Raw genomic sequence first — 26,263 nt, 5'->3', positions numbered from 1 at the left:
TGTACTAAAGCATTCTTTATTCCCACAGCGACTGACTCCATTGGCAAGGGTACCTGTAAAGCACAAACACTTCCTCCCACTTTGCAGACAGGTGTTTTACTGATCTGCTGGTTAGGACACATCACAAATAAAGTTATGCAACTTTTATCTTCTATCTTATTCCTGGTCACCAGGAATTTCTCCCATTAAAGTAAGGCATTTTTCTAAGGATTTTTTCCCATTGACAATTCTTTGAAATGGCACAGAAGAGAGCAGGCAAAAAGAAAACCAGAAAGAGTCCTCTCCTAACAAAACCCAACCAAAATTACAGCATAATATTCTCTCCTTTAAGACAGTTCCTTCTCAAGTATCCTGCCAGACATGTGAATCAACAACTATATTCCAACTGCAACTGTCAGCACCAGATGCTTTGTATGAGAATGTAAACCTCTCAGATGGTGCTGAAAGGGTAGTAAGAAAAATAGTTATACAGCCATTTGATTACTTACGTTGTTGTTGCGTGTTTCTACTGCTGGAAACTTCCTGACTATGAATTTGACAGCAGATTCCAGGTTTTTGTCAATAAGATAGGATGGTTTGGCTTTGGGGTCACCACATGCCTATAAAAAAATACAACACAAAATGAAGTAGAAACACAATCATCCATGTAAAGCTAAGTGATAGTTGCAAATCTGAAGACAAACTAGAAAGATTCCTCTTTTCGTTTGTTTGCTTTTAGTGAGCAGGTGATAAAATGAAAGGCAAAGTGCGGGGACTGTCACAGCTGAAATATGCAATGGGAAACAGTACAGAGATGCTCTTCTACTGAAAAAGATGCATGGAAGTATCAAAGCAGTTAGTGCAGAACAGCAGTGAGGGAAAAAACTCAGTCCTAAAAGAAGGAGAAAAAAAAAATGTTTCCTTTCAACGCTATTCCTGGTTTGAGGTAGTATTGTATTCATCTGGAGTTAACAAACTGTTAGAGAACTCGATCATGTCATCATCTGTGGAGGACAGTGCTGGGCACATTAAATGATTAAACTATCCTTTGTGAAACAAAACTAAACCCCCCACCACCACTCGGCATTGAATTTTTTTTCCACTTGTAACTGTAAGACAATTTTCCATCCCACAATCAAACCACCAATATTTGCCTAACACAGTCTATTTCCTTGAACTGAAGTTTTACTCATGTTCTTTATTCCTACAGCAGCATAGGCTGAGCTTTAAAAGCAGCAATCTAAAAGTTTCACTAAATTTTGATGCGAAGTCACAGCTAAGTGTTAGGTCTCTTAAATAACTTACGTAGACGGATCAGCACAGCTTCTCTGGACAGACACCTGAGGAAGCACCTACTGTTGCCAGCTACAGTGCATGCTGCCAGACACTGCTCTGCTACTCTGACTAGGGAGCCATGCCACACCGTTTCATTTGGAGTTACACACTAAAAGCAGCGTTACTTACATGACAAAATATGCGCTCAAACTGGGTTTCTCTCAAATATTCAGTTAGCTTTACTTTCCTCAGAGGGGTTTGCAAAGGAGTTTCACGTCTCATGCAAAACTAAATTACATGCTAGGCGTTTCTACACAACAGAGTGAACTCAAATGACAACTCATTTCAAAACTTTTCCACATTGATTTCTATGACCGAGTTGTGGACTGTAGAGACAGAAGTCATGGAGTATGAGACCGATTCTGAAAGCGGGCAAGCGGGCAAAGGGAAGGTGAAAAGCTTTGCAAACCTTCCAAACTTGTCCTTGCTGGGAAAGCAGTGTAATAAAAAGAGAGAAAAATTACATATAAACAAATTACTCTTAAATTCTAAAGTATGACATTTATGTGAACTAATACACTATTACCTACATCCAAGAGAACATTACAACCATCTGTTACTCTAGTCAGCACACTTTCTACTGGATGTTGGTTATTCTAACACTCACAAACAACTTTACACTTATTAGAATTTAACTATTGTGCAAAGCACTGTGAATATACCGAGACATGTAACTACTAATAGTACTTCCAAACTAAGTTCAGGTGGAGAGGGAAAAAAGTTAACAAACATCACATGCAACTACAGGGGAAAAAAGGAGAGAAACTCAGTGAAGTTTTACATACCTGAAAAAGAAACGGTAGCCAAGAAAAAAAAACAAACAAAAGAGTCATTATTGAAAGTTTCTAAAGCACCTACCAGTAGTACACGACCAACATGATGTATACTCATGTACTATTCTGATATCAAAACACTCATATTTGCTAAATTTCCCACAAAGGTACTAAATTTTGGTATAGCATCGTATCTATAATATAAGAGGAATTTATAATGAAAATAAATTCAGCAACATCCACAGTATGTTAGATATTAAATTGTTGCTTCAATCTCAGAGCAGCAAACCACACATGTCAAAAAAGAGCTATTCTGTACACACCTTAAAGTCTGTGCAATTCAAAATACAAACTATACTGTAAATAGACATTAAATATTCAACATTGAGCTTCAAATTTATGAAGTTTTAATTAACTTTGTGTCATAGGTGTCAGAACCTTTGTCAAATTATTTCAATTTGTTATCTTGCCACAAAACATGTAACTTTCTCTACTAGAAGGATTACTAAGAAAACAAGTTAACTGACACATATTCATGACCTGCATACTGTAACTGCCCTGGTAAATTCCAGCATGGTTGCTGTTACATAGGAGACAAGAAATCTGCCACTGTTGACTTCATAATTTTTTCAGTCTGAATTCAAACACTCCTTCCACACACACTCCTGATTTTTGCTAGAAACAGATGTTTTCCTTCCTATAAATCAGCTCTTCAAAATGATTACTAAAACTTATGTTCTACCCCAGCCCTTACACAGGCACTCAGAAGGAAAGAGATGTGAAAACATCAACATGCACGTCCTCCTGTGCCTTCAGGAACTCAGCCCCTAGGAAAGAGAAGTGTTCTCCCCAGTCTAACTGGCAATCCTCTCAACAGATGGCAATATGCTCCTTCTTTGCTTCTCCCCATCATTTGTTAGCTGACATCATACTTGAAGCAACTCTTCCTAGTAATGAACTACGCTAGACTGGTTAATAAATAAGAAAATTCCTGCAAGGTATTAGAGGCATCCCTCACACACACACACCACAATTCCAGCTTCTAGGAAGCTGCACCAGTCTACCTAGACTGAACTGAAAGAGGACAATAGATGTCACTGAACGAGGGGGTAAATGCTTTTTCCTTCACTCTCCCATGTTCCACAGCAGCTCAGCTCCTTTCTAAGAATTGGTATTAACAGATCTAAGAACCAGCTGTTGTTGTATCAGTTTTCATCCATACAGTTACCTGCATTCAGCATCACAGGTAAAACAGTCTCCATAAGTTAAACCTCTCCCAAAATGGTGAAGAGACTTCAAACTCCCATAGTTTACTCTATAAAGCATAAAAGAATTAATATGCAAACTCCAATCCTAGCACTTCTGCACAAGCATGATAGTATGGTAAGACATAAACAGAATTTTGCTCTAAAAAAAACAAAGACATTGAGGACAATAGCCTAGAATGGAGATAAGAAATGTAGTTTTTGCTTTTAATAGTTGCATTAGTCAATACAAAATCCTTTGTGAGTACTGGAATGGGTAGGAACATTGTGGTAGAGCATACAAAGGCCATTTGCCCATATACAGCTCTCCAGCATTCACACAGAATTCCAAGCACCAGCCAAAACCAGTAGCCCTTTCTCAGCCTCAGATACCACTTTTTCCCCCCATGTGGGTTGCAATAACCACTCCTCAATTCATTTCTTATTAGGAAAAAACCCCACAACCCAGCATTACTACAATTTTGATCATTAAAAAGAAATTCACCAATCAAAAATGTTCTTACTAGCGCAGCATTCACAGAATACAGTTCTGAAGCTATGAGATTCCAGCTGCTTCAGCCCCAAGATATTATACTCAAAGTATCTCCCAGCAGTCAACTCTGAATTCCTTTGTATATTACTGAACAGCTGATAAGCAGCTATGCTGAAAAAGATCATGCAAAGTTATGGTTAGAAACTAATCTACATAATTAAAAAAAAATAATAATGTATTCAGATGCTGGATTTCTTCAAGTTACGCAGCATTTCTTTCCACAGATCTTTAGAATGGTACCCTGCTATGATAAGCTCACAACTAAGTAAAGTCATTCTGTGTAACTACCAACAAGAACAATGTGATTTCTGCAGTTAAGAAGTTCACTATTCACAATACTGATTTGTTATCATTATGCACAGTTATCAAGCTTCAGAGAGATCACGCTACCTGCACTGCTTGCACATGTTCAGGCCATATGTTTTGAATTTAAAGCAGCATTTTCCTACCTATCCCAGCGAGGTAAATAATTATATTATTATCACACAAAATTCAGATTCTCTTCCTCACTCGATGCTATTAGGTTCTTCTACGCTAATTTCACTTTGAAAATTAAGAATACTACATATATCTATACTTTCCATGTTGTAATCACTCAGAAGCAGCCAACAAGAAAACAGTCAACTACAAAAATCTGCTTAAGGCCCACATCTAAGATAAGTGGCCTCTAAACAGGAAAACAGAATCCAGTTCAACTGCCTTTGGCCCAGAATACACCAAAAATAACATACAGCAAAGAGACCTTTTGCCCCAATACTGTTACAGCTTTCACTGCAAAAAATGTAAGTTTAACATTTTACTTCCTACTTGAGGGCAGAGGATGTTGAAGGAGAAGAAAAACAACATCAATCAACAAAATGACTACATACATGCAGCTGGTGACATGAATAAAAGGAAGTTTATGTTCAGCTACAATCACTGTCAGTAGTCAGTGCCCCAAAGTTGCATTTAAAACCCCTGAACTTCACTCACGCCACTCATTCACATCAATCTGTTATGTGCCCTTGAATAGGAACACTGGGAAGTATCACCTGAACTACATGGCTTAGGATAGTAAAAAAAATAAAGCCTAACTATTTATTGTATTATGGAAACAGCTATAATTTATTTTCTTTTGTTGTTGCTAAACCAAACTATTCTAAATTAGCAGCAAGGCTGTCTCCCAATAAAAGAGAAACAGGGCCATTGGAATTAAAAATTTTGTCTTTTCATCCCCCAAACCTCCTACACCAGCAGATTATAATAAACCACATTTTGCAGCAACTTAATGTATTTATTACTTCAAGAGATTTGCTGTTACTGCAGAGTTGAGATAAAACACTGCTAAGCACAGCTCCACTTGACTGTGACAACATACACTGAAATAATCTCAGGCAACAAATCGCTTCACCTTTAAATTTCATTTACAAATGAATCTGCACTACAAAACTCTGTGAATTTAACAAGGAAACTGATGGAATTTCAATCACAGTAAAAACTATGGCATTCCCCAAGTTAGTAACTTGGATTAGTAAGCAGAAATTCAGGATGCCTCAGACCCAAAAGCAGGAAAAGCTCCTCTATATGTCCCATTTACAGTTTACTACAGCATTTACTTTTGAAAGGCCAGAAGGGCAGCACAGTAAAACTGTTCTTCTGCTGGCATTAAAAGCTTCATGCTAAGACATATCTCTAAGTTTGCATGCTTGGTTTCTAGCTGTGCAGCCTGTAAATTATACCAAATATAACAAAGAAATATTCAATGAAATGTTTTCACCATTAATTATATTTTTGTAGGATAAAACCTATTATATACTCTTTGTTTCTGCCATGCATTTAAAATAATGAATATTATGAACCCAGACTCTCTAATTCTGAAAAAGCAAAACTACTGAGAAGAAAACAGGGGGGAATAAACAATAAAGAGTTGCCTTGAATAGTGGTTCACACTACATTTGCTTTAGTATCTCTGATTAGGCCCACCACAACTGCTTGCCTATATTCTGGATTGTGGAAGCCTAAATTGATTATTAAACAGGCTGGTCCCAGATAAGTTTTGTGAATAAAGCCTTGTGCCTTGTAAAGTCTATCCAACAAGATGCAAGAATTAGTTGGCCACACATGGACAAATTATTATAGTTTAATATTTTGATGGCTAAAATTTAACTGTCCTAAACAAGCATAGCTAGGTTGACCTTGTACTAAATAAGTTACATTACTTACACTTGTAGTTGCATGAATGGTGAAAGGTAAACCTGCATCTTGATACAAATTATGCTAATAATTTCAACCAAGATATGGAAGCAGAAGAAAATCTCCATGTAACTATTTCATGAAGAGTCTCTAAAAACCTTGGACATATTCAAAATATGGCACAAAATTATCAGAAATTTAAAAGCTGTTGCACTTTCTATTTACTAGGGTTCCAAATTTGAAAGATAATGGACCTTCATATCAATTCAAAATTACAATTAAAGGTGTTACAGTCAGCCCAGTGTTTTCTAGATCTAAGCAAGACACCTTCCCTGTGTTTACTCATTATTTGGTGTGTGTTGAACCCCAAGTACACACCTTACTTTAAATCCTAGTGTATCACTACTCAGAAATTCAATTACGTAAAATGCAAATTCATGTGAAATCAGAAGAAAAGGCTAGACAGGACCACAAGAAATTGCCTACCTACCTCTCCTGTTCCAAGGCAGGACCAACTGTATCTGTGTTGTTCCTGGGACATGTCTGCCAAATCTTTACTTACAGGTCTCAAATAGGCTACATTCAAAAACATTCTCACAGTCTTTTCAAATATTCAATTCAGTTTTCCAATATTTAGTTCAATCCATCAGTTCTTGATCTCTGGTGGCCATACTGGATGGCACAAGCTATTCCCCATCTCTCTACTGCAGCCCTAAATAGTTACAAATTTGTATTACTTACAAGCTGACTTGAAAAACATTCCCATTTTTTTTAAAGGGTGCAATTTTCTGCACCACTTTCCTTATTATTTTGCCCTAAACTTTCTCCATTTTGTCCACATCTTCCTTGAAAAGAGTGGTCAATCAGACACGTTTTCAATGAATCTCAATGAATGAGATGTAGAGAAAAAAAATTAATTACTTCTCTTTCAGATTGTCTTGCTCACACATTTACATAACCTCATGTCATCCCTAATTTTTTGCAGCAAAACTTACCTGGCTCTTGTTTGCTCTGGGATGTCCCTAACTTTTCCCAGCTATTTTCTCCAGACTTGAAATCTCATTACTTCTCATTTTGTCCTTTAAATTCCACTAAGCACAAAATAGCCTACAATCATACTTGCTCAGCCACCTCTCCAAGCCTGTTAGACCATACCTACAATTCCTAAGCTCAAGCTGAATTTCAATTAGATTCTGTAGCTTGTCCCATTTTCCTACACAGAAATTTATTAAGCACGCTGTAGGTGTGATCTAGGTTGTTGAATCAAAGAGTGACTGGAACCAGAGCTAACACGCACCCCAACAAGACCCTGTTGATCTCCACCTGACAATGAGATCTTCACAATCGTTCCCTAATATGGTGATCCATCTGCTTTCATCATCACAACTTCATCCAGACTGCACTTCCTTAGATTGTTCACGAGAACAATCAGATCAGGTCACGTCAGCAGCCTTGCTGAAGTCAACACGTGAAGTATCTTCTAAGTTGTCCATACCAGAGTGACCCATCACCTTGTGAATGAATGAAATATACTGGGTTTGACACTGTCTGTACAGTGGTAAATTCACATTGTCCTCTCGTGTTTGTAGCACCTGTTTAAAACCTTGGTTCTATTAATCAAATGTGGGGCAGGCAAAATGCAAAGGATAAAAAAAAAATATATATGAGAAGTTCCACTGCCACAAAACTTCTCCTCAATGTAGTTCATAAAGTAACATCTCAATAAAAAGAAGTAAGGCGATAGGAAAACCCTGTCTATTCTGAACCTCAAATGGGAACTGTTATTACTTTTTAGGTTCCTTAGGTTCCTTTAGGTTCTTTTTAGGTCTATCTCTTGCAACTAAAACTGGATTTGGTTCTGTGTTAACACAAAATGAGCAGTGATTGTAGGGGGCAAAGTAACTTGTATTTTTAAGCCAAGAAACAAGGCAAGATAATTCTGGGCATCTACTCTTGATGCAAAAAGGGAAAATCCATTATGTATATTTTTGGGACATTTTTATTTTGTTGCAAAGTCTGTTTCTTTACAAATTTAATTGCTTTTCTGAGTGAAAAAAAAAAGATAGTATGCTATGGTATCACCAGTTAAGTGTTTGCTTCCTGAGCAAAGGAATTTTTTTTTTTAAATGCCAGCACTGTGAGTTTGTTTGGGGCTTACTCCTCTGTTTGTCAATAAGACAGTATTATAAGCCACTCCTCCAAGATCACAGACACAAACATATAGTGCCATTTTAACCTTTAAGGAACTGCTGACAGCTGTGCAAGCAATACTGCCCCACCCTGAGACACTTCCCAGTGACATGAAGACATTACCTGACATTATCTGTGCAACACCAACCTCACAATCCAAACTAAATTATTGGTGAGCTTTCCCTCTCAGCTCAAAGGTCTGCACTCCAGCACAGAGCTCTGTGTCCAAAGGGTGATCTAATCCTACACCATTCCAAACTTCAGAGCTCTGCAGATTGGAAACTTCCCCATGGTCTTCCTAAAATCACCTAAAATCTCTTCCACTGTTTCCTGAAGAACTGCTCTAGTGCCTGAGCAAAACTGTACACTTTATCTGCTGCTTCTACTAACAAAACAATCAACTAGCTTTTATAACTTTTGAATTCAAGTAGTAACATCCTCAAAATAGGTAAAAATCCAGTATTTCCACTACTACAGCTTTAAAGAAAATATAAAGTTGGCTAAAGCCTCTGCAAACAGTTAAGTTCCTCATCTATGACTTCAGTTTGACAATGCAGTTCACATCTAAGAGTTGGTTTAAGATCCTCATTTTTCAGATAGTACGTAATCAAATTGGGATACTCAAGAGAATTTGTTTTGTTAATAACATTTAAAAAACATCTCGTGAACAAACGTAAAACCTATACCGTGAAGAAAACAGAACACTGCTAGCAAAGCAATTCATGCTAAATAACTCATGTTTGATTAACATATAGTCTAAATAATTCAAAACCTTAACTTCCATCCCTAGCAGCTCTGTTGACTGTAGTACTGCTTCAACACTCATCAAAATCATACCCCCTTGATTGGCTGTGCCTAAATCTCTTCTTCAGGTATTTCAAGATCAAACCTCTTACTGTAAACACATCCTGGTATCCAAGGGTTTTATAAACAAACAAAAGACAGGCCCACAAAAAAGATTATTCTCTGCTGCCACCACTCTCAAACAAAACAATGGACAGCAATGGCAGCATTTGCACAAAGATTAGCAACAGGAGACTTGGTCTGCGCTGGAAGGTAATCATGAAATCCAAGCTTCACCTGAGCCAGGATGGCATGGAAAAACCCAGCTGCCTTTGATTTACACAGGTGTAGTTGTAGGCAAGTAATGACAAAAGTTACAGGGTAGACAATAACCTAGATCATCGTGGGTAAATTCATAAAAAACAGAAGGAACAAACCAAGAGAGAAGCCACAAGGGAAAGAGTTCCAAGTTCATTACTAATACTGGTCCCAATGCAGCAAGCAAAGAGCCATCCTTCAAAACAACAACATAAACAAAAAAATCCACCTCCTTACAGGGTGCAAAAATAAGTTCTGTCTCATCATCCACTATTACCTTAGTAACTTCACTTTTCCTAATTTCCATGTCACTTTCAGAGGCAAAAAAACCCCATACAGTCAGATACTCTGTTTTAAAAACAAACTTTTAACTGTTTCAAAAGACAACAGCGGCACAGAAGGTCAGTAAACAGGAAACCGTGAACAATTATCAGCCATAAGCACAACAGCAACAAAACTGAACTTTGTGTAGGAAGGTGAAACAAAGAATCATTGTTACTAACTGCTTTTAACAACTGCAGTGATTCTTTGGGAAGTAAAATTTTCCCGCTTTGTTTCTTCTAACAGTTGAAAAAATTCTTAATCCTTGAAAATCTGTATTCTCTAGACAGCATCTACAGCAATCTCTATTGCTGCTACACACATTTCAATCTCTCACTTCCTCTTATTAAAAAAAAGTCTTAACCATTTCCTTTAACCGCAAACCCACATATTGTGTGGTTTTCTAGTAACTTCAGTTTCGGTATCATCTGCAACAGAGCTCTGACAGAATCTTAAACAGCAGTTTTGGAATTGACAGCTTAAAGAGAGGAAAAAAAAAAAAGAAATAAACAAAACTAAAGTGTTCCAAGCAGTCAGCGATGCTGCAGCTGGGCTGAAGAAAGACTCACAATAAAATACAATAATCAATCCCAAGATTTCTGGGCTCACCCTCTGAGCTAGCCAGTTCCCCCTGTCAAGCAGCACTGACTGCAGCTGAAGAAAATTACTATTTGAATTCACAAATCACTACATGAATACACAAGAGTTGTGCCTGGGACATCTCCACATTTGCAAAACTACACATGACACAATAATCAAGCTATTTGGTCATGCCTACTCGCTCTCTCCGTATGCAAGACCGAGCAATTCTGGACTCGGTTCTTGGCATTTGAAGGGAAAAGTGGTGTCACCCCCAGAGCTGATGCTCCCCTACAGAGAGCCTGTCCATCTGCATCACTTCCTAAACATGAGATCAGCAGAGCTACCACCATATGGGCCAACAGGCTCAGGACTCTGCCATCCACACATGCCAAGCAGAAACACGTCTGTAGGCACTGGAACATTCAACAGGGGTAAATGTCCCCGTATCAGAACACCGGGAATGAAAACAGGGCCCAGACTCACTGAGGCAAAGGCACAGCTATCAAGGTGAGGTTTAATGTCTCCAGTCCTGCTTCCTGCCCTGCAAAGCAGGGCTGTGCTCAAGAGAAATTCCCCTTGCTCATTTTTCACCTGGGATATTTATCTCAAAGCTCAACAAGCACACACACAAACAACTTCCTCATTCCTATGGTTTTCCCCATAAATTGTGAATTTCTGGTTTTTTAGAAGTGTAATTATATTGCTATCATTGTTTAACTAAAGGGATTTTCCAATGTACTAAGCTACAGACTAAAAGGAACCTTTCAGAAAGACAGGAATTTGCAATCATCTAGTCAGAATGCCTTATTTATGTCAGTGAAGAAGATTTGTAGAAACGCTCAAGTGCACATCAAATAATGAAATGGCTTTGGATGAACACTGACTTTTAAATACTTCAATCACTTGGTTTGTTGGGAGTTTTTTTTCCCGGAAAAAACACCTTCATTAAAATCAACATTGCACTTGGTAGTCCTTACTTCTTCTGGTAGTTCTTACTTCTTTCCCATATGAGAAAAAAAACTTTGACAAAACACATCCTGTACCTCAGATCAGTCAGGCAGGGGCATTCTTGACAGAAACCTGCCTTCAGAAGTCAGAGGATCAAGAAAGTGCCTAGAACTCTTAAACTCCCTTTGCCACTGCAGCTGAACCCAGCATGGGAACAGCACTGAGATGTTAATGGGCTGAACCCACAAAGGTGTACTCGCCACTCAAAGGTAATAACTAGCATTTTCTTTGAAATAAGAAAAACTTCTCAAATAATTGTGTTCAAGGCAAAGCAATAAAATCCTGGCTAGTATTCATTACTGGAAGTGGGTTGGGGGGGCCATACACTTTCAGACGGTCTATCACTCACTAGGAAAATGAAGCTGGGAAGGATACAAGCACCCAGTGCAGGGGCTGGAACTAGATGATCTTCAAGGTCCCTTTCCAACCCAAATAATTATATGATTCTGCGCCCATGAACTACATTCTTTCCTACAGCAAAGCACGATTACCTCCAGAAGAGAAATTAACCGAGCACCGAAGAAATTACCCGAAGGCGTGACCCATCCTTCTCTCAACACGCAGACCCAGAGCTTCCTGCACGGCCGAGCCACCTCACCCAGGCCAACACCGACCCACTCCCCTGGGCAGCCGGGGAGCAGCCCCAGCAGCCCCGCCAGCCCCCAGCACCCGCTCCATCTCACGCCGAGAGCTGCTAAGCAACCGCGCGCCTCGAACTTATCGAAATTAAACTTACTAATTTTACCCCAAGCCCCTTTTTTCCCTTCGCTAGCGACAGGTTTTGGCGTGGGAAAAGCCCCGCGGCGCTGCCCACTCGCGGCTCGTGTGAGTCACGCACGGCAGCGGGGCGGCAGCGGCTCCGGGGGCTGCGCCGGGCCCAGGCCCCGCTCCTGCGGGCGCCGCCAGGATCGGCCCGGCCTCCTCCATTCCTTCATCCTTCTCTCCCGGTATCGATGCGGCGGCCGCACCAAAGCCCCGGGCCCCCCTTGCCGGGCCGGGCGGCTCCCGCCCAGCCTCCCGGGCCCCGCCGCTAGGCCGCGGCGCAGCCGGCACAGCCGCAAGCCCAGCGGAGCGCCAGCCCGAGCGGCGCTGAGGATCGCGCCGGGGCGGCTCCCCGTCCACCCCCCCTCACGGCCGGGGCCCCCCGCACCTTCTTGATGTTGTAGAGCCGGGTGAGCATGCCGACGCCGCGGTCGTTAAGGATGGTGAGCTTCTCCGCCAGCTTCTGCTGGCTGGGCTGCAGAACGGACCGCGACATCCTGGCCCTCCGGTGCCCGCACCGCCGCTCAGAGCCCCGCGGCCGCCGGCCTGGCCCGGCCCGGCTCTCCCTCTCCGCCCGGCCCGGCGCTCGGTGCCTCCGCGGGGCGTGGGCACGGGTCACGTGGGGCGGCGCTCGGGCGCCCCCGGCGGGCGGGCGGCGGCAGCGCGGGGCTCGGCCCGCCGAGGGTCCGTGAGGGGGCCTCCGGCAGGGCCCCGAGGTGGGCAGCGACACGGTGAAGAACGTCCGTGTTTCTGCACGGTTTACGGCGAATAAAGTTACGGATGCCTCATCCATGGAGGTGTTGGCTGCATGGAGCTCTGAGCAAGCTGGTCTAGTGGAAGCTGTCCCTGTCCCCGGCAGGGAGTTGGAACAAAATGGTCTTTATAGCCCCTTCCAAACCAAACCATTCTGTGAGGCTGTGAAAGCCCCAATTTTTTTTACTTCATCAACTTCACTTTTTTTATTTAATCGACTCCATTTTTTTACTTAAACAAGGAAAGTCCTTCACGTTAGCCACATTAACTCCCTGCAGCTCTACAAGCTGGGGGCAAAGTGGCTGGAAATGGGTTCAGTGGAAAACAGCTGCCAACAACAGCATGAGGTGAACCTGAGGCAGCCCAGGCGAACAAGAAAGCAAATGGCACCTGGTCCCTGTCAGAAATCATGTGGGAAGTTGACATCCCTCTGTACTTGGTACTGGTGAGGTCACATCTCAAGTGCTGTGTCCAGTTCTGAGCCCCTCAGCTCAGGAGAGATAGTGAGGTGTTGAAACTTGTTCAGGGAAGGGCAAGGAAGCTGGCGAAGATTCTTGCTCATGTTCCTATGAGGAGCTGCTGAGGGAGCTGGAGTTGTTTAGTCTGGAGAAGAAGAGACTCCAAGGGGACCTGAACACCCTCTAGAACTTCCTGACAAAAGGGTGGGAGCCAGTCTCTTCTGCTATGCCAGTGAGAGGATGAGAAGAAATGGCCTTCAGCTGAGACAGGAGACATTCAGACTAGACATTAGAAAACCTTTTTCACTATTTGGGTGATCAGGCATTGGAATAGGTTGCTCAGGGAGGTGGTGGAGTCACCACACCTGGAGATGTTTAAGATGCATCTGGATCTGGCACTGGATGATGTGGTTTAAGAGTTACAGGAACTGGATCACATTAAAAGTCTATGCCAATCTTGATGATTCTATAATTTTTTTTTACTTAACCAGCTGAAATTAAGAACTGGGGCCCAGAAGAACACCGCACAGAGTAATGCAGACACACTGTCACTGCTGTATGTCAAAACCCTTGTTTTCTGAGGGCACTTCCACCAGCACCAGAGCATCACACCCACCCTGGGAAGTGGGAAGAACCCAGGGATATCCATGTAGGTGCTGCCTGCAGCCCCTCTGCCGCACTCATGGCTGACACCATCCCCCTAAGCTGTTGTTCTAGACCAATGTACAGCAAATTCTGAGAAACACCGTATCACCAGCTAGATGAGTCACATTGCTGCTGGGTTTTCTTTTTCACTTGGAGCACAGGAATTAAAAGCATATATTTTTAAGGAACAGTGACATTTCTGTGCTGTGAATGTCAACAACAGACCTCCAGGAGACCATCCCTTGTTGTGATGTCTTAGGGAGATGATTTCAGCGCTGAGAGGCCAGCACAACCAGCTGGGCTGCAGAGATCCCCAGACAAGGGAATGAGAGACAGGCTTAAGAATTAACCTTCTAATCTATTTTTTTTAATAGTGGCACCACCATCTGTGCCTTTTTTGCATATTAATACTTGTATTTAATTTTCAGTTCACATTTTTGCATTAGAAATCAGAATCAGACTCTGTCTTTCAGAGATTTTAAACGAATCAATTTTAGAAAGCATAGAAATGAATGTGAGAAGCCTGAATGTAGTTAAATTGTTATTGACTGACCTCTCTCTTCACTTTAGCAATTACAAGACAAGTTATGATTCAGAATAAAACTAGGAAGCCAGAACCTAGAGTTCCAATCTGAAGTCTGCTATTGATTCATCCGTTGGCCTTTATCAGATGATTTCATTTCTTAGCTTTGTGACCCAAAGTCAGGAGTACCTAGCAACAACGTTGTAAAGATTAATTAGGTTAGACCTGTTAGACCTGACTTTTCATTACTGGAGTCTATGGAAAACATCAGAAGTATTCAAATTGCTATTTAAATTTATAAAGCATAAATGCTATGTGATTTAATTCTATATCTGTAGTAATATTTTACACAAAGCATCTGCCTTCCATTATAAATTATCTCTAAAGTATCAAATGTAATATTTCTACTTGAAACAAAGGTGTTTCTCATGTAGTTGCACTACAAAATAAGAATCATAGAATGGTTTGGGTTGGAAGGGATCTTAAAGATGATCTCATTCTAAACCACTGCCATGGGTAGGGACACCTTCCACTAGACCAGGAACTCTGTCCAACCTGGCCTTGAACACTTCCAGGGATGGGGAATCCACAGCCTCTCTGAACAGCCTATTCCAGTGCCTCACCACTTCCACAGTCAAGAATTTCCCTCTAATATCTGATCTAAACTTATCCTCCTTCAGCTTAAAGCCATTTGAGAACAAATACTACTACTTCTTTTGTTCCTCACCTACACACCTCCAGCTAACACAAAAGCATCCCATTTTTAATTTCATAACCAATTATTTTTAGCCATATTAGATATTCTAGAAGTTTCAAATAATAGCAATCACAAAATTTGTAATTGGTATATAGCCAAGCAAGTGGAATAATGTCACTGAGCCAATTAGTGAGTTTGTGTGTGTTGTATATGTGTGCATATACAACAGCTGCAGCTTTATATAGAAATTTCAGGAATACAGGTAGATTTTCCAGCAGGAAGATTTATTTTCCAGCAGGAAGATTTATATTAGATGATATAAATGTCTGCACCACACAATCTGTGTTCCCCAATCTAACAGCAAGCATAACAATAACATGGAAAGTCAAGTTTTGTCAGTAACAGCACAGCTCTTACAGGTGTGGCAAAATGAAATGAACAAGAGAGTAAGGCTAAGAATTATTTTTAAAACACAAAGCTTTTATTTGCTCAAGGATTTATTGATGACTAAGATTTAAACAGCTTTCTGTATTTATTCCAAAACACAAGTTTAGGGCAAGAAACAGCACTTCAGATTTGGGTCAAGCTCAGCTCTGCTTCTTTTAAAGTCAATTCTCTGTTCAGTATCCAGTACAGAGTTTAATTTGCTAATCACTATAGGACTTTCAGACTGGAATGAAAATCATAAAATTATTTGGGTTAGGAGGGACCCTAAAGATCATCATGCTCCAAACCCCCGCCATGGGCAGGAAACACCTTCCACTAGATGAGGTTGCTCAGAGCTCCATCCAACCTGGCCTTGAACACCCTAGGGATGGGGCATCCACAGCTTCTTTGGGCAGCCTGTACTATTGCATTTGTATTTTTAATTTTCCTAGTTAAAAAAAAAACAAACAAACCTGTTATTCCTACTCCCATATCTTTGCCTGAGAGCCCCTTAATGTCAAGATTACAATAATTTGGAGGGACGGAGTTTACATTTTCCATTTCAGGGGAGGCTCCTGCCTTCCTTAGCAGACACCTGTCTTTTCAAACCAAGACAGCTGTAGGGCTTCTGTTGGGCCTTCAAGTTTAACTCTCTTTGTGTACCTCCAGAGCCTTTTTTGGCAGGCATGCACAAGCTCCAGTGCTCTGATCTACTTTCTTCAGCCTGTGTTACACTTCTGTCCCAGATAAAATGGGGTAGCACGAGTGGCTACAGTTGTTAAGTGTACAAAAATAACCTATTAGAGGTTACTTTGTCTTCTCCCTGTCTCTCATGAGAACCCAGTGGAATAGCATGTCCCTCTTTAAATACAATAGCTTTTACAATCCATCCATTAAAGACTAAAAAATAAAAAATAAAAAATAAAAAAAAAAAAATCCCTGCCCAAACTTGCCTTATATTTGAGAGAAGAAAATTCAAATCAAGGAACATCTGAAGAATGAAGGCGTTTCCCCCATTCTAGGAACCATATTTACCAGTCAGTTGGGATCTTTAATACAAGATATTTATACAAGTTAGAGGCTTAACTCGTGACAAGAGTGCAATGGTAGATTTTTGTAGATAAAATGTGTGTCAAAAAGCAAGCTAGTGGAGAAGAATGACATGAGTACCACCCAAATTGTCACACCCATGGTCAAACAGGGGGAAAAGATTGCAAAACCACTACAGTTTTCTTCCACATTTCCATCTGTAATGTGTTTTTTTTTTCCATTTGACAAAGAAATATGAATTTTTGAGGGTGTAAAACCCCCCTAGTTGTTTCACACAGCACAGAAATACACAACTGAGACCACAGATGGAATATGATATAACAAAAGTCTATCCCAATATGCTGTGGAGAAAGGTAGGAGAGGACAAGGCTGTGAACACTAAGGAGTGTTCAAATAACTACTTCAAATAACTGCAGCTGAGAACTGAAGTTCAGTGGCTATTAAGATTGCCACAGTAAAAATTATGTGCAGCTATCAAACTTACATGACACAATAAAAACACGTGGGATGAAACTGCATCTTAACTTTACCTGTTTAAGTAGCCTAGTTTGAGTCCTCCTTTGAAATAAAATGCAGAAAATTTTGCTTTTAGGGAAACCTGGTACAGTAACTTTCCTACAGGAAGCATGAGTACTTAAAAAGTACTTATTTCCTAATGATTTGCTCTCTAGGTAAACAGTGCATGACTTCCTCTGCTGAAGCTGAGGACTAGATATCAAAGAATTTCCTTGTGGAGATGAGTCAAGCAACTTGTATTTTGTGTTTAAAATTTGTTTTTTCAACTTAAGTAGTGCTGTTAAGAGTCACAAAGCAGAGTGTGAAATAAAACCACAATTTTAAGGATTTCTAACAGGTAATAAAAACATTAATCATAAGAGCTCTATCAATCATTACCAGTGGATTTCCTTACACAGATTAGCTCTACTGCGTTTAGAGCTTTCCACATACATTTCTTTAGCAATAAAATGTTTAGGGTTTTGTTGGTGTTGTTGAAGTTGTTGTTGTAATGTGTAGCTATTTTTAATTTTAATTTTTTTAAAGGATGTTGATATCATAAATACCTTTTATCATGGTTGAAAAAAGTCTGGCTCATAGGTATAACTCATTTTATATATATATATATATATATATATATATATATATATATATAAAATCTTCCAGGTTTGTTTTGGTTTGTTTTCCCTGCAATTTTTTGACATTGTTAATGATCAAGCAAGTGTTACTCACACAAAATAATCATGTCTAATCCAGAAAAATCTTTTCCCTTCATAGTGTTCATGTCAAAAGTAGTCTCTTGTTTATCTTGCTGAATTAACGAGGAATTAACAAGGAATGCCATTAGCAAAAGAGCATCAGAGATTTTTATCTGCTTCAATTAATGAAGCTCATTGTTTAGAGTTGGACAGAAAACAGCCATTACATCTCATAAAAAATTGTGAAGTTTTAATATTAAGATGAAGCCAAGAACACTCAGTGCTGGTCACAAAGAGTCATTGACTGGTACTCCAAATACTAGATGGCCTTTTTTGGTAGGACATTTGTCCTGTCAATCAAACTTGAATGGAAATGAAATGGAAATCTTCAACACTTGAGAACTGTCCTGCAGTGAGCTTTAGGTGATTTTGAAATTGTGGTTAAGAATGTGGGATGGAAAAGAAAGGACTTGTTTTTACAAGACAGTCCCAAAGGAAAGAAATCTTCCTAATCTTAAAACTTCCTAAGAAGTTAACAAGATAGTAAATTAATTACATCAAAACTATTCATAACGAGATCCAAATCTAGTTTTCTACCATTAGTTTAAGTCTAAATTATATTCAAGCTATTTATTTTTTCTAAAATAAATCAGAAAACATGGCTACATAATCCTGAACCTCATTTGTGGTCTACATATAGAAATTAATTTAATATAAAATAATGAATCAATAACTGTAATAGACAATCAGAGTGGAAACATTTGGCTACTTTAAAGGTAGCAAAAAAGGAGCACCAAAAGCTTAGGAAGAGCATTTGAGTTCAAGCAGAATGCTTCTGAACACTTTTTACTGAAATACCCAAAGAAAAACATGATTAAAAAATCCCCTGACTTTTCAGTCTATCTCGTTATTAAAGAAAAAAAGAATTAAACACTAAGAGACAGTTTAGGTCAATCTGGGTCATTCCTTGATTCCAGAGTATACCATAAAAAAAAAAAAAATCAATCTTTTTGGAGTGTATCTGTGTGGGTATATTCCAGGATGTCACTTCTTGTTCCAGAAAAATCTCTTCTAAGTTGCCAGTTTTCTTCTTTTTGAAGCCCTGGTTTTGAAATAATTTCAGCTAGCCTTCAAATGTTGATGCATCCATCTCAGTCCTCACAGAAAAAAAACCAAAAAAAACCAAAACCAAAACAGCCAAACCCAAAAGTACAATTTTCTTTGTTGACACATATCATCTCTCATTACAAACTTGGATGACATCATTTTTTACCCATCCCCACTATTTACAAGTTCACTTTCCTCTGTCATCTGCAATTTGCATTCTCTCCCACTTCACAGATGTAGCCTCTGGAGTCAAGGCTTTATGTAAATAAAATATGATTGTATGTATGGAATTTTTTAACTTAGTCTGGCTGATCTTACTGATTTTTATTATTCACTTGACCAGAAGGAAAATAAAAACCTAAGAACCGGGCAGATTAAAAGCCCATCAAGTCCAGTATCCTGTCTCTATCCTGTGGCCAAAGAAAGGAGTGCTGAGGAAGAACATGAGGATGAGCACACATCACTGCTTCTGCAGAGTGTACTCTCACACCCCAACAGCTGCAGCTCTGGGACTCTGTGAGCCAGAGACACTGTCTTACCTTTAATACCTGTTGATCTGCTTCTCTTTTATGAACGTGTCAGAAATCTGAACCTATGCAAACTTTAGGGATCCTGTAGCAAAGGCTCACTTAGCTTAACCATGCCTTGTATACAGGAATTTAAAGGAATAACATAAGTCATGTCCTGCCCCAATGTTTTGTGAGGAAAAGGAAAGTTAGGTCACTCCTTGTGAGTGGAATGGAAGTTATTAGGCAGCTCAGGGCTAGCTGGATCGAATTATAGACATAGGAAGAGACAGGGCTTAATTTTCCTTCCCTTCCTTCAGGGAACTGCTTCCAGTAATTAAAATATCCAGTACAATGCAATGTTAGTGATATGGTCAGGTAAAAAAAGGGTATGAAGAGGAACAGCACTTTCCAGTACTTTCTTTTTAGGATGTGAGATGTTGTGTTCATGCATATTCCACTTCATCTTTCCCCTACTAATAGGAAGCATCTCTTCATGATGAATAGTAAGAGCAGGTACTACTTACGTGCCTAACAACACTAATCTATAAAATAATTTTCCTACTCTATTTGCTGTTTTATGATCCTGACTAGAATTTATAATGGTTTCCTTCCCGAACTCTGTGAAACAAAAAAAAACCTTGCTATGCTTCCTGGCACAAATGGTAACATTAATATTTTATTATGCCTGTGGAAGCTACACATGAACAAAAGCTGTACATAAGATGCTACAAAAACTCTGAAATAAAATTTGATTTTTACCTTCTTTGATTTTAATTTTTGAGGCTGTAGGTTTGGTGTTTGCAGCAAGAGAAATTTTTGTGGATTTTTTTCCAAGTAGCTCTCCTGTATTTGAATGAAATAAACCTGTAGAGAAAGAGAAAGGTAGTGAGACAGATCAATTGCGTTTTTGCAGTAGACTGTTAAAAGCTGAGGTACAAAATGGATATTTGAATATTCTGACAAAAAAAAATCCAACAAACTAAGAGCAGTCATAATAACCACTGAAAAATCATAACCTTTTACTTCATATCTGCATCTACAATAGAGAAAGAGAACCAAATTTCAGGTTTCAAATTACTTGAAAGCATTACAGAAACTCACATTAGCATCATCTCTCAAAGAAGAGCTCAGATTTTATTTCTTTTTGAGAGTCTTGACCCTTTAAAGGCTTTTTTCAGGTTTTACTGCAAGGCTAATTTCTCTTAGGTTAGTTTTTCTGAAGTGAAGGTATACTTAAAAGAAATAAAACACAAGTGGTGGAGAAAAAATGCCTTAGTGACTGATGGTCTGTGCTAACTGCGTAGTTATCCAGCACTCCTTTGCAGAGCAGCCAGCCTGAATGCAAGGTGTTTCATACACGGGCATTTTTGTTAAAAAGTTCTTGTAGCCTCCTGATATTGTTCCATTCCCTGATTAACTTTGCCTAACTCCTACTGAGCTGATATACTTGGTTTTACACCAAGCTACATGAACACCATATATATAAATCTCTGTGTATATATATTTCTCTCTCTCTCTCTATCTCTCTCTACTTTTGCTAACACATAACTGCAGAGAAGCAAGTCCAAGTCCACCTGGAGAACAGAAACCTGGGCACAAATGGGAGTGAAATTCAAATCCTACTTATGTACCACAGACACAAGTACTGCCAGATCTTCCTCATACCTGTCCCCAGGGGTACTCCCTTCGGCTACTAAATATTTCAGCTTGGCATTCTACCCTGCTCCTCGGTGCTCTTCATTAAGCACAATCCCTGACACACTACAAAAACATACATCTTTACATCAGTGAACCTGTCTGCTCATTTATATGGATTGCTCACAAAGTGTGGTGAGAGCAGAGAGGAATGCCCTGGTGTTTGCAGGGCCTTTGGTCTTGGGCATGATTTTGCTCCTGAGGAGATTTCCCTGCAGCAATATGAGAAGATATGCCAGTGGAAACACCACTGGCTCAGCATAGCTTTACAGAAACCAGCAAATTATGCTGCTCAAAATAAAATATTAAACAAGGAGCAGCTGCCTACCCTTCAGGCCAGGGATAAAAGGCAGTGTTTGAAAAAGGTTCACAGACTTAATAATATTATTAGGAACAACCATTGGGCCTCTGCAGTCTTTAGCAGTCTGGACTGGGCTTCCATATTACACATTATCAGAGTCAGATCACCAACCCAGCCCCCCAGACTCCAAAGAGTTGAGGAACTGGCTCTGTTTCTGGGCTTGACCAAGATGCATCATCTGTTCTTACCTAAAACACTGCATAGGTAAAGCTGGTCAAGAATGATGCAGCATGGCTTGAATGGACTCTTTGATTTGTATGCCAAAGAAATACAGGAAGAAAGGATATGTAAATGCTTAGGATATATACTTCTCCTTACAGTGGAAAACCCTGTGCAGCAGTACAGTTATGAAGCACCACAGTTATGAAGAAACAAAGCACAAAAATGTGTACAGATGACTCCCAGCACCTCTGGCTTCACCCTACTCCCACACACAAGTAACTGTGTTTTGTTTAGCCAATAGGGTCTAGCACTTGCAATGTGTTACAAACTGGGAGATGCAGAAATTTAGAACAAACTAACACCTTCCAGCAAAGCTTGGCTCACTAACAAGCAGGTCACAGTGTGTGTGTAACTGCAGCCCTTTGTGCAGGAATGCCCTGTTAACCTTCTGTACACAGCCTTCGGCATGGCCCTGCTTCCCATTTAGTCCAACTACTACATCAACACATTTAAAATGCTACATACCTATTCTGCCCCTGCCTTCACCCCTTAATCCTGCCATCCTAGGAAAAAATCCCAAAACCCACAGTAATTGGCAAACTTAAAATTCCTTAGGCCTTCAGAGTTGAGCTCAGCAATTAACCCAGTGCACAGAACTGAGAATTCTTGTGAACGTCTCACTCTTCACTAAATTAAGTTCTGGAAGAGCCCTTACTACAAATTCATTCTTCCTCATGAAATAACATTTCAAGATTTTGTCTGAATTTCACAAGCTTTTTGAAATCTCACTTTCCAGACAGGATTCCACTTATGACAGATTTTCCAGGCATGTTACTGGATACAAGAGCAAAGGAGTTAATACCTGCATCCTCATTCAGGATGTGGGACAAAGGTACACAAGCAGGCTGGAAAAGAGGACCACTCACTCTCCATCAGCATTGCTCAGACTCCAGTTTTCTTCCAGAATATTCCTTCCCTACCAGATACTGGCAAGTCTAAAAGATGAAAAACAAACTGATGAGAACAAAGGAGTGGTTGTCTCTCAGCCAAAACCTCTCCACGTGAAGGAAACAGCATGGAGCAAATATATGCCACTGAAGAGAAATGGGAGCAGGTCATACTCCTGCCATCCTCCCACGTACTATCTTGCCCTGTTGCTCAGGGTGTGAATTATGCTGAGCTTGTGATTCCTAACTGCTTCAGAAAAGGAAAAGCCAGCAGGAGTTTGTCACAGCATATGCCACAACACATACAGCAGTCAAGACAGCCACCATACACACAGTATCACCACACAATTTCAGAAAGCACCAACCCATACAGAGTAACACCATGACACTTCAGAAGGCTTCAGCCACCTTCCCTTCTTGTTCTTCAGCCCAGCCTTTCACAGCCCTCCTGTTGATGCCTTGCCCCTGTGTGCCCTCTGCTCCCTTTGGTGGTTGCTCAGTGCCCCTGGGCACTCCCTGGCTCATTGCTGTCAGTGCTGCTCACCTGCTTCTCACAGCTGCACCCACTGGGGACGAGGCTGCAGCCCCACTCCCAATCACCACACACTGTGTGCCTACAGGAGTAGGCATCATGTCTTGACAGCTTTGCAAAGCTGAAACTAAGACTGTGCTCCAGCTAAGGGCTTCCAGGATGTGTAGGAGACAGCATCCTGGAATGCATGAAGCAGGTTCACTCAGAAGGGTTTAAGTGTGCTTTGGCACAAATGGTGGTGAAGTAGTCCCCCTGCAGGAGGCTACTCCCTCCCAGGTCATCATGGACAGGAGCTGCCTGTCCCAAGGGGTCCATGTGGCACAGAGTGCTTTGATGAGAGTCTGACATATGCAGTGCAATTTAAGCTTTAAACTATTCTTTGCATTTGTTTCAAGTACGAGATCAACTTTCCTAAATACTCTTGTCCCCAAATAGCACAATGCACTCCCAAAAAGGCCTATTAGAACTTCATACAATGGCATTATTATTTCCCTCTCTCTGTTTTAAATACCTCCTCATGCATTTCACCATCACACTTGCATTTCTCATCACCACGCTACATTCATGATTCACAGTCAGCCAGTCACCAACTGCTGCCCAGAGTTATTTCCAACTTCTCTGTTATTTTCAACCACAGAACATAGAGTCTGAAGCAGAGGCATTATTAGAGTTAGATATTAGCTCACAGCAGTTTGGTTTTCTCACCCATTTCTCTTACTCTTCAAAGTCATCTGGTAAATGCAGGTTGAAATGTGATGTAATTAGTGTATTAATTAGGGTTCAGTTGTCCACTTCAGTTAAATTACCAATCAAGAATCGACTGTCAATTTTCAGGGCATTTTACGATCTAGCTCAGCCCTCTAACATATGCATCTTTCAGAGTGCAAGGCTGGTTTTTCAAAGTCAGCTATCTGGAATGTGTGGTTATCACTTTTGAGATGGAAGCCAGCTCTTTTGCATCAATAAGTACAGGCAGTACCTAGATGAAAATAATAGTGGAAGGAAATAGATACAGCAGAGAGATGATGCACTGCCATATGAGCTCTTTGAATATGTACAAGCTGCTTCTTGTAATAATTAGTAATTACAGTACACGTTTCTTAGTTTACACCCATAGAACAGGTTCTGCTGAATTTCTTGAGAGACAAAACAGAAGAATCATAACATTAGAAAATTCTTAAAACTACTGCATTTGCATTGATATGGAGCTTATTCAAAACCTGAAGATCCAGAAATACCATAAACACATTCAGCCAAGGAAGTAGAGAAAGCATCCAGCTCCTGCCACACCTTTAGAGAAGCCTTCTACTCTCAGCAAAGCATGCAAGACAAATACAGGAAATCATCTGTGAACTGAAATCCCAGTTTAAAACTCTAATTCACAATTATCTTCTCTTCCATCCTGTAATGAACAGTACTAACAACTTGACATCATCATGGAAATGCCTGCTTTATAAGAAACAGTGTCTATGAATATTCAAGCTAGATCTAATGCTTATGACACGAATGGACACACTAAATAATAAGATAATTCTGCATATAAACATCTGCAGTGTGTTTCAATTTCAGAGAGAAAACAGCAGCACCACAGATTTTTTTGGGGGGGGGGTTCCTTTTTTTTTTTTTTTTTGGTTTTGGTTTTGGTTTTGGTTTTTTTTTTTTTTTTTTTGGTTTTTTGGGGGTTTTTTTTGTTGTTGTTGTTGGGTTTTTTTTTTTTGTTGTTGCTGTTATGGGGGTTTTTTTGTCCAGTAGGGACCCCTGGTGTTTAAGGCAGCTATAACAAGGATAAACATCCCTAGCAGAAAACGAATTTATTAATGTGCAGTCAGCTGCCTTTATGCATCCACACCAATTGCATCTTCCTCTTCTGAGATCAAGGAACAAGACCTAGCTGTATTATTAAGTTTAATTGCGAGTGTCTTACAGATTTGTCTTAGTCTTGCAAATGCTTACACAGCACACCCCATACTCATATGGGCCAGAAGCTGGCTACAAAGCACCTGGTTACTCTAAGGGGAGGATGCTGGGGCTTGTCTGCAAGCAAATTTTGCTAAGGCTTGCAAATTTCCTGACATGAGGCTGAATCACCCCAAACCAGGCCAAGATACACTTCCAAGACAAAGTCCAAGAAATTGGTGTTTGTTATATTCAGTCACTGGGTGGTGGAGATCACTGCTCCTTACAGTGCACACCCAGGCACACAGCAAATCACAATATATGGCTACATGCATGCACATTCATAGTTTTTCTTAGAAAAGGATTTTCTAAGGAAAAACTATTCTTAATTACAATATTTCCTAATTACAATACACTATAGGCGTTTCTTGGTCTATCAGCTTTTGCTACACTATGTTGTTAATGCCTTAAAGCCAATCATCTAAAATTACCCCTCGTGGGTCTTGCTACAGTGCATCTTTGATAGTACTATTTCTCCAAAGTATCTAGTCTTCTTTGTAAGGCCACCCTTTGAAACTTGTTTCTGGTTCTATTTCTCTCTTAACAATGTCTGTCCTATTCTATGGCACAGAATGCATACAGATGCATACTACGTAAGCTTTCTGCTAGGTTTTGAGAATTTTCTATTAATCCATTTTCCACAATTATGCAAATCATTTCCTAAAATTCATCACTATCATCAGCATATGCGAGGCGCAGGCAAAGCGCATCCTGAGGGTGGCACTGAGGAAGGCTCTGCTTCTTCCTCGGTGGTCTCCTGATGAAGACTGGATGTCTTCATCACCGTGCCCTTTTCACCTTTCTCCTCGAGGCATGTGCAGTCTGTTGTTAGCTGTTTTATTGACTTCCTTGCTGGTTTTAGCAAGCTTTGTCCTTCGTTTTTTGCAAGTTTTGTTCTCTGTCTCTTGCCAAGTCTCATCTAACTTCTACACTGGTTACAACGCTTCTTATGCTTGCCCAAGTATGCCTAGGCACCATGCTTTTAACCCTTTCAAGGCTCTCTGCATTCTTGCAAGATACCCAAATAGCCTTGTTTTTCACAGAGGCAGCTATAGTGAGCCAATACAGCTTGAAAACGGCCATGAAATTCTATGTAATTGCTGGCTTGGGCCACAGACCTAAAGCTCACCATCGTATCCTTTCTGGTCAACTTCATCAAAATAACTGATAAGGCCTTAACAAAAAACAAAAAATGAATAAACTTCTGCATCATTATAATTTTAAGGTAA

The 26,263-nt window shown here is 40.2% G+C and overlaps 1 protein-coding gene across 4 annotated transcripts in view; it reads right to left on the bottom strand.

Annotated features, from left to right (window-relative positions):
• Positions 1-12,637, bottom strand: part of NCKAP1 (NCK associated protein 1) — a 57,458-nt gene extending 44,821 nt beyond the window's left edge. For 2 of the 4 annotated variants that reach the window (XM_038141895.1, XM_038141894.1), the window contains exons 1-2: positions 12,409-12,637; positions 489-599 (exon numbers count right to left, since the gene is read on the bottom strand). In XM_038141895.1, the coding sequence (XP_037997823.1) occupies positions 489-599; positions 12,409-12,516 (219 nt within the window). In that variant the 5' untranslated portion in view covers positions 12,517-12,637. Of the gene's footprint in view, positions 1-488; positions 600-1,723; positions 1,742-12,408 lie in introns of all 4 variants that reach the window. The other 2 variants (XM_038141893.1, XM_038141891.1) reach the window with 2 other exon arrangements.
• Positions 12,638-26,263: the final 13,626 nt, after the last annotated feature.

This window comes from Motacilla alba, chromosome 7, assembly GCF_015832195.1.
Source record: "Motacilla alba alba isolate MOTALB_02 chromosome 7, Motacilla_alba_V1.0_pri, whole genome shotgun sequence".
Lineage (NCBI taxonomy): Eukaryota > Metazoa > Chordata > Aves > Passeriformes > Motacillidae > Motacilla > Motacilla alba.
This window is presented reverse-complemented; position numbering and strand designations above follow the sequence as displayed.